This window comes from Lissotriton helveticus, chromosome 3_1 (genome assembly GCF_964261635.1).
Source record: "Lissotriton helveticus chromosome 3_1, aLisHel1.1, whole genome shotgun sequence".
In the NCBI taxonomy this organism is placed as follows: Eukaryota; Metazoa; Chordata; class Amphibia; order Caudata; family Salamandridae; genus Lissotriton; species Lissotriton helveticus.
Window position 1 is genome coordinate 843075169 of NC_136061.1, and position 16001 is coordinate 843091169.

A 16001-nucleotide genomic window follows, 5' to 3' on the forward strand; every position below is an offset into this window, starting at 1 on the left:
CAAACAGTTTTCTGGGAAGACCAGTGACTAAAAACACCATTGAAAGATGGATAGCGCAAGCCATACAGTTATGCCACAGGCAAGCAGCACAGGCCGTGCAAGCTGCCCCGCAGGCACATTCAACAAGAAAGAAAGGAATAACTATCGGTTTTCTAGCTAATATTCCAAATCAAGACATCTGCATAGCTGCAACATGGTCTCCGATTCACACATTCACAAGACATTACTGTGTGGACATTCAGACAAAGGAGCATCGACTGTCAAGGCACGGTTCTTCGGAATAGTTGCCAAGGCCAACTCAATCTCCCAGCTTTTTCAGGAGCCGGAGCGACCCCCACTCAAGTAATGATATTTTATGAGGCTATATGCCTCATTTGAGTGTGCCAACCATTCTTGCGTTCCCACAGGGTCGGGTGGGGCTCCATCAGGTGTGCTCTAGCAACCTCCGCTCCAACAGGCTCCCGTGGAGCAGATCCCGATCTGGACCGGTGCCGGTCTTGCCACAGTGACTGGCCCCTCCACCCCCGATGTCAACCCTAACACAGATGTACCTGATGCCGCTGGCATCCGCCCCATTTGCCTTGACGAATCCGACACGAAGCCAGAATGGCATTGATTGACACCGACAGGACCCATATGTGCTAGGTTGGTGCCTGAGCCTATTCTGAAGGGCTGGGTTTCAGGGAAATGGAAGGGATCACATGACCCTTTAGAATACTAGTTAGAAGGCCAGGAAATGGACTGGTGTGAGAAACCCGGGGATGCTAGTGGTCTGGACACATCCCCAGATAGTGGTATTCTTTTTCCACCTACTCTTGCTACGGAGTAGGGAGCATCGTATTCCATGGTGGTAAAGAAGGCAGCTGACGTCCTGGATCTCCATTTTCCCTAGGAGGCAGTCAAGACTGACATCTTGACAGATATGGTACAACCGGGAGCTTCTTCTTTTGAGCCCTTGCTTCCTTTTAACTAAGGATTGACGGATGTCCTATTGGTAACCTGGTTCTAGCCCAGCATAGGAGCTCCTATGAACAGGACACCACTCTGCACCTGGGGATCCGAACTTCCTCACCCCACCCCTGAGAGCTTGATGGTCAAAGCCTCTACATTCCATGACGCATTCCCTGCCGCACCCCAAGAGAGGGAAGCCAAGAGGCCGGTTAGCTTAGCGAATAAAACATTTCCTTACACCAGCCTTCTGTTGCAGTCTGTGAACCAGCATGCTTATTGGGCCGCTACTCCCATACACTGTGGGACACGGTTGAGCAAGTGCTGTTACAGGTTCCGGAAGAGGCACTGGCTGTACTCTACGAAGTGGTCAAGTATGGGAAATGATGCAGCAAAGTTCACCATTAGCTGTGGTTTGGATACGACTAACTTGCTGGGCAGAGTGGTTTCAATGACAGTGGCACTTTGATACCATAACTGGCTGAGAACATCTGGCTTACAAGGACTGTCCAGGCTTCCCCCATGGATATGCCCTTTAATGTCAACCGTCTCATTGTAGATAAAGCAGACTCTGTGATGGACTGCTTTAAGGATTCACGGGTTACGACCAAGTCCTTCAGCCTCTAGTTGCCCCGCGTCAACTCAGGTCTGCCTTTCCAGCCTTTCGACCCTTTTGTGGCTACGGAAGGGGCTTTCAGTCATGGCCACCATACTCCAGCCACCGTCCCACGCAGGCTTCCCTGCCTCTGCAGAATGAGGATGCGTTCATAAAGACCTCGTGTGTCAGGTAGCCAGAGGTCTGCCACAACCACCAATTCCCCTGCAGTTGCTGCCTCTAATCCCTCCTAATCTTGCCCTACAAGATCATGGACATTCAGTTGGTGGCAGAATCCGTCCTCTCCACCACTGGCAGTCTATAACATCCGACAGGTGGGTCTTACAGATCATTCAGAGGGGCTACTCCCTTCCCTTCAAATCCTTCCCTCCCCCTTAGCCTTATCTCGCAACTGGGTCCTTGAAGTCATGGCTCTCTTGGTCTAGGGTGTCATAGAGAGGGTATCAATGTCAGAAGTAAGCAGTGGTTGCTTTTCCCGCCACTTTATGATTACCAAAAAGAACAAAGGACTTCACCCTAACTTAGATCTGAGAATCCTCAACCTCTTCCTCATGAAGGAGTAGTACAGGATGCTCACATTGGCTCAAGTTTTGTCTGGTACACAAATCCTGGGACCTACAGGTCCTGGGCGGGTAGAGAGGTCCTCAATCAAGAGGATAGAAAGGACATGTCCTCCCTATCATATATACTTTTTACCACTAGAATGTCCTTTCTGTAATTTAATTGTTGCTTTCTCTTCAGCTAGGAGAAGCAACAAGAGTGACCAATATTGGATGGGGGGTTCCTAAGTGTGTAGTGGTGATCCTCTCCAGACCTAAGTTCATGAGAGAAACAATTGAAATATGACCAACCCGTTGTAACGGGTGGGAGGGAAAGAAACCCTTTTCTTGTAATAGCCCCCACTTACTCTAATAGTGACATGCTTCATCATAGGGCTCACCCCGGCTGCTAAAAGTCGGGGTGGGCTCAACTGTGTTTCAGGGAGCACTTAAAAATATTTTGTATGGGGGCGTACTGTTAAAGATAAAATTCTTCACACAAAGAATTCTCTATTGATGGAGTGGGAGGGAAGGTTAAAATATACAATAGGGTGTCTAGGATGTGATGGTCCTATGACCCTAACTTTAGCACCAACATGTTTCAGCCCTTCCTATCTGACTTAAGTAGGTCCTTGGCTTTCGTTCGGGTGGGACTTAAAGAAGTTACTTCCCCCAAAGACGTGAGTGCGTGTGAACTTGTTGTTTCGGGCACTCCTAGGTGATTAAAAAAATGGAACAAGCCTAATACTTGCCACTGGTCTCTGAGGAATTACCTGTATAGAGAAAAAGGCATAATGTATGCATTTTGTTATCATATACACTGTCATTGACATTTGATCACCAGCCTCACACCGATCCCCCTAGAGCCATTGGTGTTGTGGTGTAGGCATTTTCACCCTATACCCCAATTTTTACCAAACATTTTGCTGTTGTGGTTGTATCCTTTGTGTTTCAAGTATACTATGCCATATATGCCATATACACTCCTGATAAACGCATATATGCACGTTAGCAAAAAGCTATTAATTTATCCGGTTCTTCACCACCCGGTGCAGCAATATTGGCCCTAACTCACCGACTTCCAAAAGCAAGACCCTTGTATGATGGTGGGTGGTGGTGCCATGGGGCAGGAAAGGGGTGTTTGGGCGGTGCAGTGCATATGGCGACGCCCAGTAAATGGCTGTCCACTGAGCTCTCTATACTCCAAACGGATGTCCCAGCATGACGCCTCTTAGTGTAAGTCCCCTTTACAGGGCTGTAGAAGCTTCAGGAAATGGCTTCTGGCTATCGACACGGAAGGCAGCATGGGTTGGAAATGCTTTTCCAACCCATAGGTCATATGTGCCAGCATTTGGAAATATCAGTGAGTTAACTGAAAGCGAAATATTGTGACAATTCCAGTTTAAAATTGCTTTTAAGCAATGTGTATTTTAATAGGGCTTTGGGAAAGCATTGAGAAATGTCACCACTTTGGATTTAAAAAAAAAAAATGAAGTTCGCTGATACAGAGGTGGCATTAATGCTGGTTGGAAGCAGAGGCACGACACACTAAAAATCATGGAAAACAAAAGAGCTAGTTCCGAGCACTTCTCTTCAGGCTTCTTCTCCCCAACATCTGCTTATAGTGCATGTGTGTGTGCCCCTGCCCCGCCTATAACGCCTTTGTATACATTTTAAAGCCAGTGCTTAACATATTCCATTAATAATCAATCGAGGGGAGGCAGGCATAAAGGGATAGATTTCTACAGAAAGGGAAAATAACATTGGAATGGGAATTACACACTGAGCACATTAGCTGAAATGGGTCCTCAACTGTTCACTTAGGGTTCTTTTTAAATAACAGACAGATGTAATGTGCTGCGGGGCCTCCTAGAGATAGGGCCGTCTCCATCCCTTCGCCTCCCCACCAAAAGGGGCTGCAGGAGCCTCTGTTGCCGTTACGACAGCCGTTTTTAGTGCTCTCTACCCCCATAACATTCTCAGTTAATCCGCGAACTTTTCTCAGATTGGGTAATTGTTATAAATGTGTTTTCAATAAACCCTATGTGTGGGTTGTGAACAATGAACATTTCTTCACTGTATTGTTTATTTAGAAACAAAACGTCACCCTTTAACACCTTAACTGCGGCGGCAATTCCACCGCGGTGCGGGTGTTCTGATGAGTGAGCGGAACCGTGTCGGCCAACGTACGTACGCAGCACTACAGAGGTAGTGCTTGCGACGGCCGCAAGGAAAGGGTTAAAGTCGTCTGCTATTTAGGCTGCTAGGTTTCTAAGCCCTGTTGGGTGCTGTGTTGATTAAGAGAATGAAGTTGATGAAACTAATTCCAAATCTGTTGCCACACTTATAATCATTGCCACACTGCCCATTGCAGTAACGTGCGATAATATAATGCATGTCTAAACACTTATAAGGCCCAAAGGCGAGACCGATTGCATTGCAAATGCAATAGGTCTCGCCTTTGGTTAAGTTAACGCCATTTGCCTTGCTAATGGTTTTGTATAGCAGTGCAAATGGCTTTAACTTAATAAAAGGCGAGACCTGTTGCATTTTCAATGCTTGTTTTATCTTGCCGTACCTCTCCTATATTAAAATTTTGTTTTGGATAAATAAAGGCAATTTTAACATTCACAGTGCTATTATTCACTCACTTTCACTCTTCCACAAAATACCTGCTCCGCAGTAACCAGGCGTCATATCACACCCGAGTGGCATCTGGCCCCTCTGGTGGGAACCCTATGATGAAGCATGTCACCAAACAAGTTGGTGAGTGAGGTTTCTTTTTAAACACACATGTGACTCCTTTTGCCTTGTTCTTACATATTATCCGGAATCACTCTTTCTTTCTTTGTTGATTGACTTTGTTTATATATAAATCCATTGTAGGCCTTCAGTCTCCACAAGGGCGTGGTTCCTTTTCGTCGATCCTTTTATCGTGCATGATGTAAAAATACTTCCTCCGACACTGCGTCCACCTATAAGGGCAATAACGAACCCTCAGGTTCCAAGGGTGTCTTTTGAGGCAATTACAGAGGAAACAACGGCAGAGGTAGAGGTGCCAATACACGTACCTCGCTATCCAATACAAAACAGTGACTTGCCCATAGTTATACCCCCCCCCTTCTGGCTCACTGCAAATTTCTCAGGTTTGTGGTAGCAGGTCAACATTACCAATTCAAGGTGCTTCCATTCGGAGTCACCACTGCCCCCAGAGTCTTCACAAAATGTCTGGCGTTAGTAGCTGTGCATTTCAGAAGACAAAGCATACATGTCTTTTCCTATCTGGACGACTGGCTCATCAAAGCCAGCACATATCAGCAATGTCTCAAGCACAGTTCAGTAACCATTCAGCTGCTTCAACAGCTAGGGTTCTCAGTCAATGTGTTAAAATCACATCTTCAGCCAAACAAGGGATTACCTAGGAGCCACTCTAGATACTCAAAAGGCTCTAGCGAATCCCAATGTAGCCAGAATTCGAAACATTCAGGCGCTCATTCTCAAAATTTCAACTCACTTAGTCACTTTCGAATCAAGTGTTTATGCAACTGCTGGGAATGATGGCATCTTGCATCATGATAGTTTCCCACGGCAGGTTACACATTCGTTCACACTTCAAGAGTGTTTAGCCAGTCAATGGAACCAGTCACAAGGTGAATTAACCGATCTTGTGTTGGTAAGCGGCCGTACTCCTCGCTCTCAGCAGTGATGGAACACACAAAACCTATCAAAGGGCGACCGTTCATAGACCAGATTCCACAGACCGTGTTATCAACGGACGCAACTCGTACTGGCTAGGGATCTTGTCTTCAAAACTACAAAAGTAACGTTCCCTCAAGACCTAAATTTCTCTGAACAGTGGCTTCTCAGAGGTCAAACTTGGGGCATAATAAACATTATTCTCCACACAGAATAGTTACTTATTCTTACATATTTTATTCCATTTTTTTCTTTTTTTACTTTTAGTGTTTCACATGATATAAAACATTTTTTTTGAATATATATATTTTTTCAATTACAAAAATGTGACTGACCTCATCTTTCAAATAATGCTGTACCATAAATACAAATAATTTCAGCACTTTTAAGGTCACATACAATGAAATATCAATGTAATACAACACATCCCCACACATACTCACACATCTCTCAACTCTGCAAACATATCCCTTGCACTCAATACATTCACACTCTACACCCCAGGACAACATTGCAATCACAGATGGAAAATCCGGGTGATAAAATCAACCCTTGATTACTGTGCTGGTAGCTGGGGTGTCACACTCTATCTGGTAGACGTACGTTTCAATGGTATAAATATTCGGAAACTCTCTTCTTCAGGACCTGTTATTTTTTTACTTTATAACGGATGGAAGGAGGGGGGGGGGTACATTCTGTAATGATAAAGGAGAAAGATGATCAGTCTTAACTTATTTTAAAAGAGCCCTTGGAGGTATCTTGCATTTCTCCAAACCATATCTACAAAACAAGCGAATGTGCCACTTAAAAACATTTATCATAAGAAAACGTTTACCTCCATTACAGAAGGTTAGTGGCGTTCGTCATCAGTTTAGAAAAAAGGGTACAAATAGAATGGTAAGGGATTAAGTTGGAAAAAGTAAAAAACACTCCTTCGTCCTTTATTGCTAACAGTGCACATATGGTCGCAAATGTTAGCCAATCTCCCTTAGAAATAGTAGGTAGACACTATATGTTCAACGTAGCCAAAGTAATAAGTAGAGACAAAGAACCCAAGGTGCTTTCATACACCATCATAATGTGGTCAAGGACCTATACAGAATAGGCATTTGTCACAGTAGTTTTAGAGATGTAGTTAAAGAATTAGGAAAAAAGTAAGCAAAGAGAACAAAGACACTTGTGTTCTGCCAAGCGTTTACTATAGGTTCTTGAGACCCCATGTCTAATATTTGGTGGTGGTGATCTTTGATAGAAATAATGGCAATTACCTGTGACAACTATCTGTGTCGTATTCTCTGGATATACTAAGGTGCTCAATGGGCAATAAGTTGTATAGATGCCTGTACGAAGCCTCTCTTCAGAGGGTGGAGTCCTTCTTATATCTGCAGTTAGTGAACAGTAAAGACATCCATACTGTCAATTGTTTAGTGATAATGAGGCTCTCACTCTGATTAGCTTCAACTATAAAATAGATTCACATAATGTTACCTCATATCATAGTATCCTGCAATCTATTAGGAGTCTTAGTAGAAAGCAGCGCCACTATCAGTTATGTTGTCCATCATTTTCTCAACGAGATGCTGTAGAAGTCCTCTCTCAGATAACCCACGTATCTAGAAACAACAGTACGCAGTATAAGATGCATGAGTCTACTTGTTATCCTTATTAATTTGGCTCTAAGAGAAACTCGTTATAACGTAGCATGCATCATGGAGAGTAATAATATAAAATCACATACCTCTTCTTTTGTTGGTCCTTATCAGGCTTGATATGCCCTATCGCTAACCACACAGCATCTGTGTTATTCTTATGGCTTGTGGTGTATTAGAGTAGGAATTTCTTCTCAATGTGTATTTCTGATACGCACTGCGGCTCAATCTAAAAAAGGGGATAAGTAAAATGATATGATATTCAAGTGGCCCTTCTTTCCTTTATTGGGGCAATCTTTAGTTATGCCTCCTCTGATGTCCCTCTCCTGAGATATAGATATATACAAAGTGTTAAACCTGGCTTGCAGTTCCTATACATGTGTGCGAGTCGGTATTGCACTAATATGTACCAGTATTATCTGTGCTCGACTAGTAAGGCTGCCCTTTGCCTTGCCCATTGCCCTGCCCCAATCTAAAGGGTTTTGTCATTGCTGTGGGCGTATACGCTTGCATCTGCCAGCTCATCTAACGATACTGGCCATGCCCTGTAAAGGCATTACTATAGACCTATATACTTGGATGCCAGGCTCTTAAGTCTACCAGTAAGTCTATTGGTAGTGTCCATGTCAAAGCCTTCATAGGGTTTATGCTGGTTTAAAACCTCCCCATGTTCATTTTAGCAGCATATATAATTCTTTAAATTGCGCCCACATTCATTATGGTGGCATGTATATTTCTCCGCCCCCCCTTAACTATGATATTACGACTACGAGCCTTTAGAATTGCAGATTGCGCCCATTTACTTGCCTCTTGTATCACAACCGCTCATTGCGCTTCCTTCTTCATCCATCAGCCATGAATGGTATGTATTGAGGCTACGTCTGTTTTATACCCTAAGTGAAAACCTAGCACGGTTCTCAATCCCGTACGTCCGCCATAAAAAATTACGTAATTTCCGGGGCATACGGGACCGGCGGAAAGATATTATGTTGTTTCTTGTTTGGGCTCGCGCCATATTGGAATGGTGATCAGATGAATTGACCAGCATAAATCGTTCGCAAAACCTGTACTGTTATGCTTTTCCAATTCCTACACATTACATGACACAATTTTTACCATTACACAGTGCAAGGGCGGAGGAGCCTACAGCAAAGGTTGCTTCACTTTTGGAACTCATGGCAATCTTTCTAGTGCTCAAAGCCTTTCAAGATCACCTCTCTGTTAAGGCTGTGCTAGTCCGAACCGACAACGTGACAGCTATGTATTACATACAGAAGCAGGGGGAACAAACTCTCTCCAACTGTCCCACTTAGCCCACAACATCTGGAAGTGGGCTATATACCCCAACATTTATCTCCTAGCAGAACATCTCCCAGGAGTCGACAATCAGATTGACGAACTCCTCAGCAGGCAAAGCTATCAGATACACGAGTGGGAACTTCACCCTCAAGTTCTCCACCCATACTTTCAAGCCTGGGGAGTCCCTCACATAGACCTTTTCGCAACACACAAAAACGCAAAATGCCAACGCTTCGCCTTCAGGTATCCACACCCGTTGTCCAAAGGCAATGCTCTGTGGATGAACTGGTCAGGGATATTTGCTTACGCTTTTCCGCCTCTCCCACTCATTCCATTAGTGGTTCACAAGCTCAGGCAAACATCTCACACTAATCCTAGTAGCTCCCACATGGGCATGTCAACCTTGGAGCCATCTCTGGGTCTGTATCAAAACGTGCATTTAACCTCCAGTCTCCTCACACAGCCATGGAGAAATCAGATACCCTGATCCCAAACAGCTGAACCTGGCGATCTGGCCCCTGAAGTCTTAGAGTTTAGTTACTTGAGCTTTCCACCAGAATGTATGACTATCATTAGGGAGACTAGAAGACCTACTACGAGGGCCTGCTACGCAGCTAGATGGAAGTGATTTGTTGTTTATTGTGGTAACAACCTTAACTATCTTTATGCTTCCATACAAAACATCATCTGCTATCTGTTACGCTTGCAACAGTCAGCATTGGCATACACCTCCACCAAACTAAACCTGGCGGCAATAGCTGCATATCTACAAAATAGACAGCATTTGTTGTTTGAAGTACCAGTGATCAAAGCTTTCATGGAAGGACTAAACGTCATACCACCTAAACATCCACCTGCTCCAGTGTGGAATCTTAACATAGTCCTCACAAGATTAATTGGCCCACCTTTTGAGCCCATTCACAAATGCGAACCACAGTTCCTCTCCTGGAAAACCTCTTTCCTCATTGCTATCACTTCATTAAGGAGAGTGAGTGAATTACAGGCATTAACCATACAATAATCATTTTTCCAACTGCACAGAGACAGTGGTTTTTCGTACCAATCCTAAATGTTTACCTAAGGTAGTATCTACATTTCACATAGATCAGTCGGTAGAATTACCCGTATTCTTCCCTCAACCTAATGCAGTGGCAGAACAAGCTCTACACACCTTACATGTTAGAAGATCACTCTTGTACTACATTGAAAGGACAAAATCTTTCCGTAAAACAAAACAACTCTTTTGCTTTTGCGCCACCACACAAGGGCAATACTATTTCCAAATCGGGTATTGCAAGGTGAATTAAGTGCATTCAAACCTGCAATGCGAAAGCAAAGAGAACTCTAACTGTATCCCCTTGGGCACATTCTATTTGCAAGCTAGGGGCCACTATGGCTTTTTTTTTTTAAAACATTCCCATAGTTGACATTTGCAAAGCTGCAACATGGTCTACACCACACACATTAAATTAACACTATTGTGTAGATGTGTTAGCAAGACAACAAGCCAGTGTGGGTTAAGCAGTACTCAAGACACTATTTCATACAACTCCAACAGCTACAGGTTAGCCACCACTTTGGGAGGATACTGCTATGTAGTCTATGCACAGCATGTGATCTACAGCTCACAGGTCTCGAACGGATAATGTTACTTACCAGGGCATCTGTTCTTGGCATGTAGAGCTGTAGATTCACATGATTGTGTACCTGCTGTAGTTCTCTATTTAATTGACATACATACACATGGACATCTTTATTATTCACTACTACCCCATTCTCATCCTCTGCGGCTAACAATCTAACAATGCTCATGCGCACTGTCACCTTAAAGAGGAGTCACCTACCTCGTGACTGGAAAGACTTCTTTGAAGAAAAACAAAGTGTAAACATCCGTACCCAATACTAGATGGCGAGCTATTCACAGCATGTGAATCTACAGCTCCACATACCAAGAACAGATGCCTACTTGGTAAGTGCCATTACCCATATATATATATATATATATATATATATATATATATATATATATATATATATATATATATTTAGATATATAGATATATATATAGATATAGATGTATATAGATATAGATAGAGATAGAGAGATATAGATAGAGAGATAGAGAGATAGAGAGATAGAGATAGAGATAGAGATAGAGAGATATATAGATATATATATATATATATATATATATATATATATAGAGAGAGATAGAGAGATATATAGATATATATAGAGATATAGAGATATAGAGATATAGAGATATAGAGATATAGAGATAGAGATAGATAGAGAGATATAGAGATAGAGAGATATAGAGATATATATATATATATAGAGAGAGAGATAGAGAGATATATAGATATATATATATATATAGAGATATAGAGATATAGAGATAGAGAGATATAGAGATATATAGATATATATATATATATATAGAGAGAGATATAGAGATAGAGATAGATAGAGAGATATAGAGATAGATAGAGAGATATATAGATATATATATATATAGAGAGAGAGATAGAGATATATAGATATAGATATATATAGAGAGAGATAGAGAGATATATAGATATATATATATAGAGAGAGAGAGATAGAGAGATATATAGATATATATATATATATATATAGAGAGAGATAGAGAGATAGAGATATATATATATATAGAGAGAGAGATAGAGAGATAGAGAGATATATATATAGAGAGAGATAGATTTGTTTCACTTTACAACATACATGGGGTACGTATGTTTTTCTACATGCCTTATATGTAAGCGTACATGCCTATAGTATTACTGCTATCTATTCGAATTAAAGTATGTGAATTTATGCACGATCCAATGGTGGAGAAGGAAATAAGTTACTTACCTCTAACTGTGGTTCTCCAGTGTTGGTATCTTTCATAGATTCACATGCGACCCACACTCCTCCCCATAGAGGCTCCCCTGGCTGCATTTGTACACTTAAACGTCTCTTATGCTCGAAAATGTGAGAGCTTGGAGCCTTCTAGAGGGTGCTGTTGCTGGATTGGCTAGAATTTGGACAATCAATCAATCAATCAATCAGGTCATTTGTAGAGCGCACTACTCACCCGTAGGGTCTCAAGGTGCTGGGAGGGGGGGGGGGTGCCGCTACTGCTCGAACAGCCAGGTCTTGAGCTTCTTCCTGAGGACCATTCCTAATGACCAGGATGAGATTTTAAAGTGAATATTTTTTCTCCATTAACTTCAATGTTGAGATAATTACTTACTGCTTTTAATGTACTGTGGGGCTCCCACTTCAGGGAATGATTCAAGCGTGTGAATCTATTAAAGGTACCAGTAATGGAGAACCGCAGTTACAGGTAAGTAGCTTATTTTTGTTTGTAACTTGTTCTTTTGTGCTCCACGTCCGAGGGTGCGGACGATGTCCAGAAAGAAACAGACATCAGTGAACTTGATTAGCACCTATATGTGGCTCCAGCCCTCACTTATGGGGTAGAGGAGGGTTGACGAGGAGCCCTGTGACACCACATACTGGTGTGCAGAGTAAGCGAAAAAGTCTTCCAGAATCCTAAATGTAAGGAACCTGAGGTTAGACTATAGCCTTACCAAAGGTAAGTGTCTTGCTCTTCTAGCCATTCCTTTCATGCCCTCATCGATTTGGTGCAGTTTGCTTTTATAGCCTCTGTATGTCCTGCTTGGGAGCAGCTCTCTGGTGCATGCCTAACTCTGTGAGGTACTATTAAAAGGTCTATCTAGAAGCACATGGGTTGTAGGCAAAGGGTGCACTTCTACCTAAAGGGATGTTGGACATATATTTTTTTGTAGTCAAGGTTTCTTTCGGTAGTCTAGAGGTAAATCCATGATCTTCCTTGGATCTTCCTTAGATCTTGGATGGTGACAGTCAAGACTGATCCACTGCCACATTTTAAATCAGTAAATGAAGGAGCGCCTACAGTTGTGGAATCATATGTTGTAGTGGGTTTCATCTCCTCTTTAAGTTCTTGAATTCATTCATTGGCTGTTGCCTTTGCAAATCAATACAAATGCAGCAGATTTGTTTCTTTAGCGGCCTGAGGATCGTTATATTCAGTGCGGTGTGGGGTCCTACTAGACAGGGCATTTCTGTATGGTTTTCTTTTTTTTTTTGTCCAAACGCCGTCATTCCGAGGGTACTTGAGAGGTTAAGGGAAAATACAATGTTGCTTCAGTCTGGTTTTACTAGATTCAGTACTTTGACCTACTTCAACCACAGCACAAGGGATCATGTTCAACCTCCTATATAGGGACCTTTTGTCCATGGAAGAAGTAAGAACGCCACATTTCTCCGTAACGAAGATATTGACCTTTCTTAACTTGCATCGGCAGGAGGTTTTCATTGCTGCTATTTAATTCTGAGCATTGGTGAACAGCATCAGCCTCCAAACGTCTCAGTAGATGTAATGGTGCAATTGGGTAAACAGTAAGTCCTACTCTGAACCTATAATTGCCTACAATAAGAAACCTGCAGAATCCTTCTCCAGTGCTGTCGAGACGTGAGGCGCCTAAAGCCTCTGTTCCCTCTAATGCATCCCGCTGTCCTGTGTGACCCCTGTTTGGCACAAGCATTATGTTTGAGCCAGTGGCATATTGTGCCTTGAAATCTCGGGTTTGGAACACTGCCTACTTTTTGGTCACAGCATCTTAAAGGGGCACAAACTGTGGCTGGTCCAGAGTTCTTCACTGGTCCATATGAACACGGTGGTTTTCCAGAGTCACGCTTCCTTTGAACGTTTTGTTTTGAGTTTAATATGAACTAATATCATCCCTGAACCCCCATGGTCTTTCCACTGCCTTAAACTAATTCTGTTGAGAACTTTGAGCACATTTTTGTCGTTATGCACTTGTTGCCATGTTATCTGGACAGAGTAAAGGATTTGCATTGTCCGACCATTTATATGTGACCTTGGTAGAAAAATATATCTGCATGGGGGCTGCTTCCCCCCTCCGTTGCCGGATGGTTGACTTTGTGCCTCCCTCATTGCTACACTGTGCTTGGAGCACAACCTTCACTTTGTCTGGCATGCCTGACCATGGCTAAGGTTGTAGCTGTGGGATTTTCCAGGAATATCTTGTCATATACACATGTTGGGTGGCTAGGGGTACGCCACAAATGCATTCTGATTACACTGCTCTTTCAACAGACAGTTCTTCGAAATCTATTTGGTAAAGCTGCTAGATGTGATTTTACTTTGCCTTCTCACTGCATGTTTAGTGGAAAATAGTAAGGCTGTGTAAGTAGGATAGTTAATTTAGTGGGTTCTCGTTTTCTTAGTCTGCACGCTCTTTCCTATTACCAACATGCTTATGTCGACCTCTCAGACATCTCTCAAACATGCACTAGCTTCTTATTAAATCGAAGAGGACTGGTGAGGTTGTAATATATATACACACAGGGAAGGGGACTCTCAGAGTATGGCGTATCCTTGCATACACGGTTCAGGATTCAAAACTCTAATAAATAGTAGTATAGACGCTTTTGTGGTATTATCGCTAGTACCCAGGAATACTCGGATTGATCTGTAAAAGTCTAAGGCCTCGTGGTAACACTAAAGGTAATCTTAATTTTCCGAGTGTGTATTGGTTCCTGATGCATTCCTTTTGTCTTGCAGCTCCTCAGCTTTCGAGTAATTTGCAGCCACCTGTTGTCTCGCCTTCCATGAACAAATCTCTTCCTGCTGTCCCTGCCATTCCACCTCCAACGGTGAGAGTTTCTTGCTCTGGCTGCAAGAAAGTTCTCCAAAAAGGACAGACTGCTTACCAGCGGAAAGGATCTACCCAGCTCTTCTGTTCCACACTGTGCCTCACTGGATACACTGTTCCAGCAGCCAGACCACCTTCCATGACCAAGAAAACATGCGCCAGCTGCTCAAAGTATACCTTCCTTTTGTTTGAATTTATTTTTTGAAAAATGTGTTAAACATTTGCAGTGAGTAACAAATTTAAAGACGTATACTTTTTAAACTGCCCAATCCTGCTTTCATTCCGGTTTCTTGCACGTACTTTGCTCGACTCCCACCGCCCTGCAGTTCATTTTTACAAATAATGTAAATACTTTCATAACTCGGCATGATGTTTACAACTCATACTACCATGTTCATGTAGTCCAGCCTGGTTTGTTAGTTCTTAGCATTCCAAAATGTGTATTTTTTGGATTTCTGGTTAACCCAGAATGAAAATCTAGGAGCAGAAGTTTTAATTCCAATAAATATGCAGGTTTTTTTTTTGTTTTTCTTCGTTCATTTCCCACTTATTGTTTTGTTGCAGCAATGAAACACAATTATTTGACTGAATGTTTTGAACATTCCGTTATGTTATGAGTATTTCTCTGCCTTTGTAGTGTCCTCTTTAGCTGCAGAGCTAGTTTCCACATTGTTCTGTGCTTCCACACTGATCAAAGTAACTAGATGTTCGATGTACAAAGCTGCTTTTAATTTGCAAGCCCTCTGATTAACAAAATCTGAGGATTCACAACCACGATGTACAAATACCTTTTTTGTGCCTCTTTCTGAATCACAAATAGGAGTGTGTGAAAGGAGCACGCCCTCCCATCAACCGTTTTGAAAAGGGATGCATCACTGGTTTGTGACCAAAGTTGTGATCCCAAACCATTGGTCACAGACACCTCAGTGGGGTTGGTTTCTCGATTCGAAAACGGGCAGCGGTCTAAATGTAACAGCCTTTAGTTTCGAAAGTTATTCACTTTTCTCTGAATTCCTGAGGTTCTAAATGAAAACCGAGTCTAATTATCTTGTGCCTACTATGCTGTGAGAGTGGGGTTTTTTGCAAATGGCACTCCTTCGCATTGAATGCCAGTTTCAGTTTTTTTTAATTTTACTATCTATAGTCGATCCTCAAGGCCCAGTTAGCATTTATCGGCAAGGCTTCAAGTGCACCATAAAGTGTGGTTATCCTCCTTCCCTGTTGTATGGTGCCCTCATGGGAATTACATTCAAAACGTTTTTCCCCTGCCTGTCAGGGGAGTTTCTGAGCTGTTAACAGTTCAGACATACATGCTAACATTTTAAAGCTGTGCATTGGGAGATAGTGGGAAAAAATAGTGGGAAAGCATTTTCCCCTAATACGTTTAAAAAAAATATTTGGAGGCAGAGAAAATTATAGACATGAGATTCTTGAAATCAAGCCATTTCTGGCATCGGAAATCTAGAGTCTCCTGCATACATCGGGCTATTGGCGTGAATGCAAAGGTTGCTTTTACCTGAA

At 42.5% G+C, this 16001-nt stretch overlaps 1 protein-coding gene across 8 annotated transcripts in view; it reads left to right on the top strand.

The window, feature by feature from the left end:
- Positions 1-16001, top strand: part of ZMYM4 (zinc finger MYM-type containing 4) — a 1395070-nt gene that overhangs the window by 524511 nt on the left and 854558 nt on the right. For all 8 annotated transcript variants that reach the window (XM_078681133.1, XM_078681129.1, XM_078681130.1 and 5 more), the window contains exon 6: positions 14390-14651. In XM_078681133.1, the coding sequence (XP_078537259.1) occupies positions 14390-14651 (262 nt within the window). The remainder of the gene's footprint in view (positions 1-14389; positions 14652-16001) is intronic.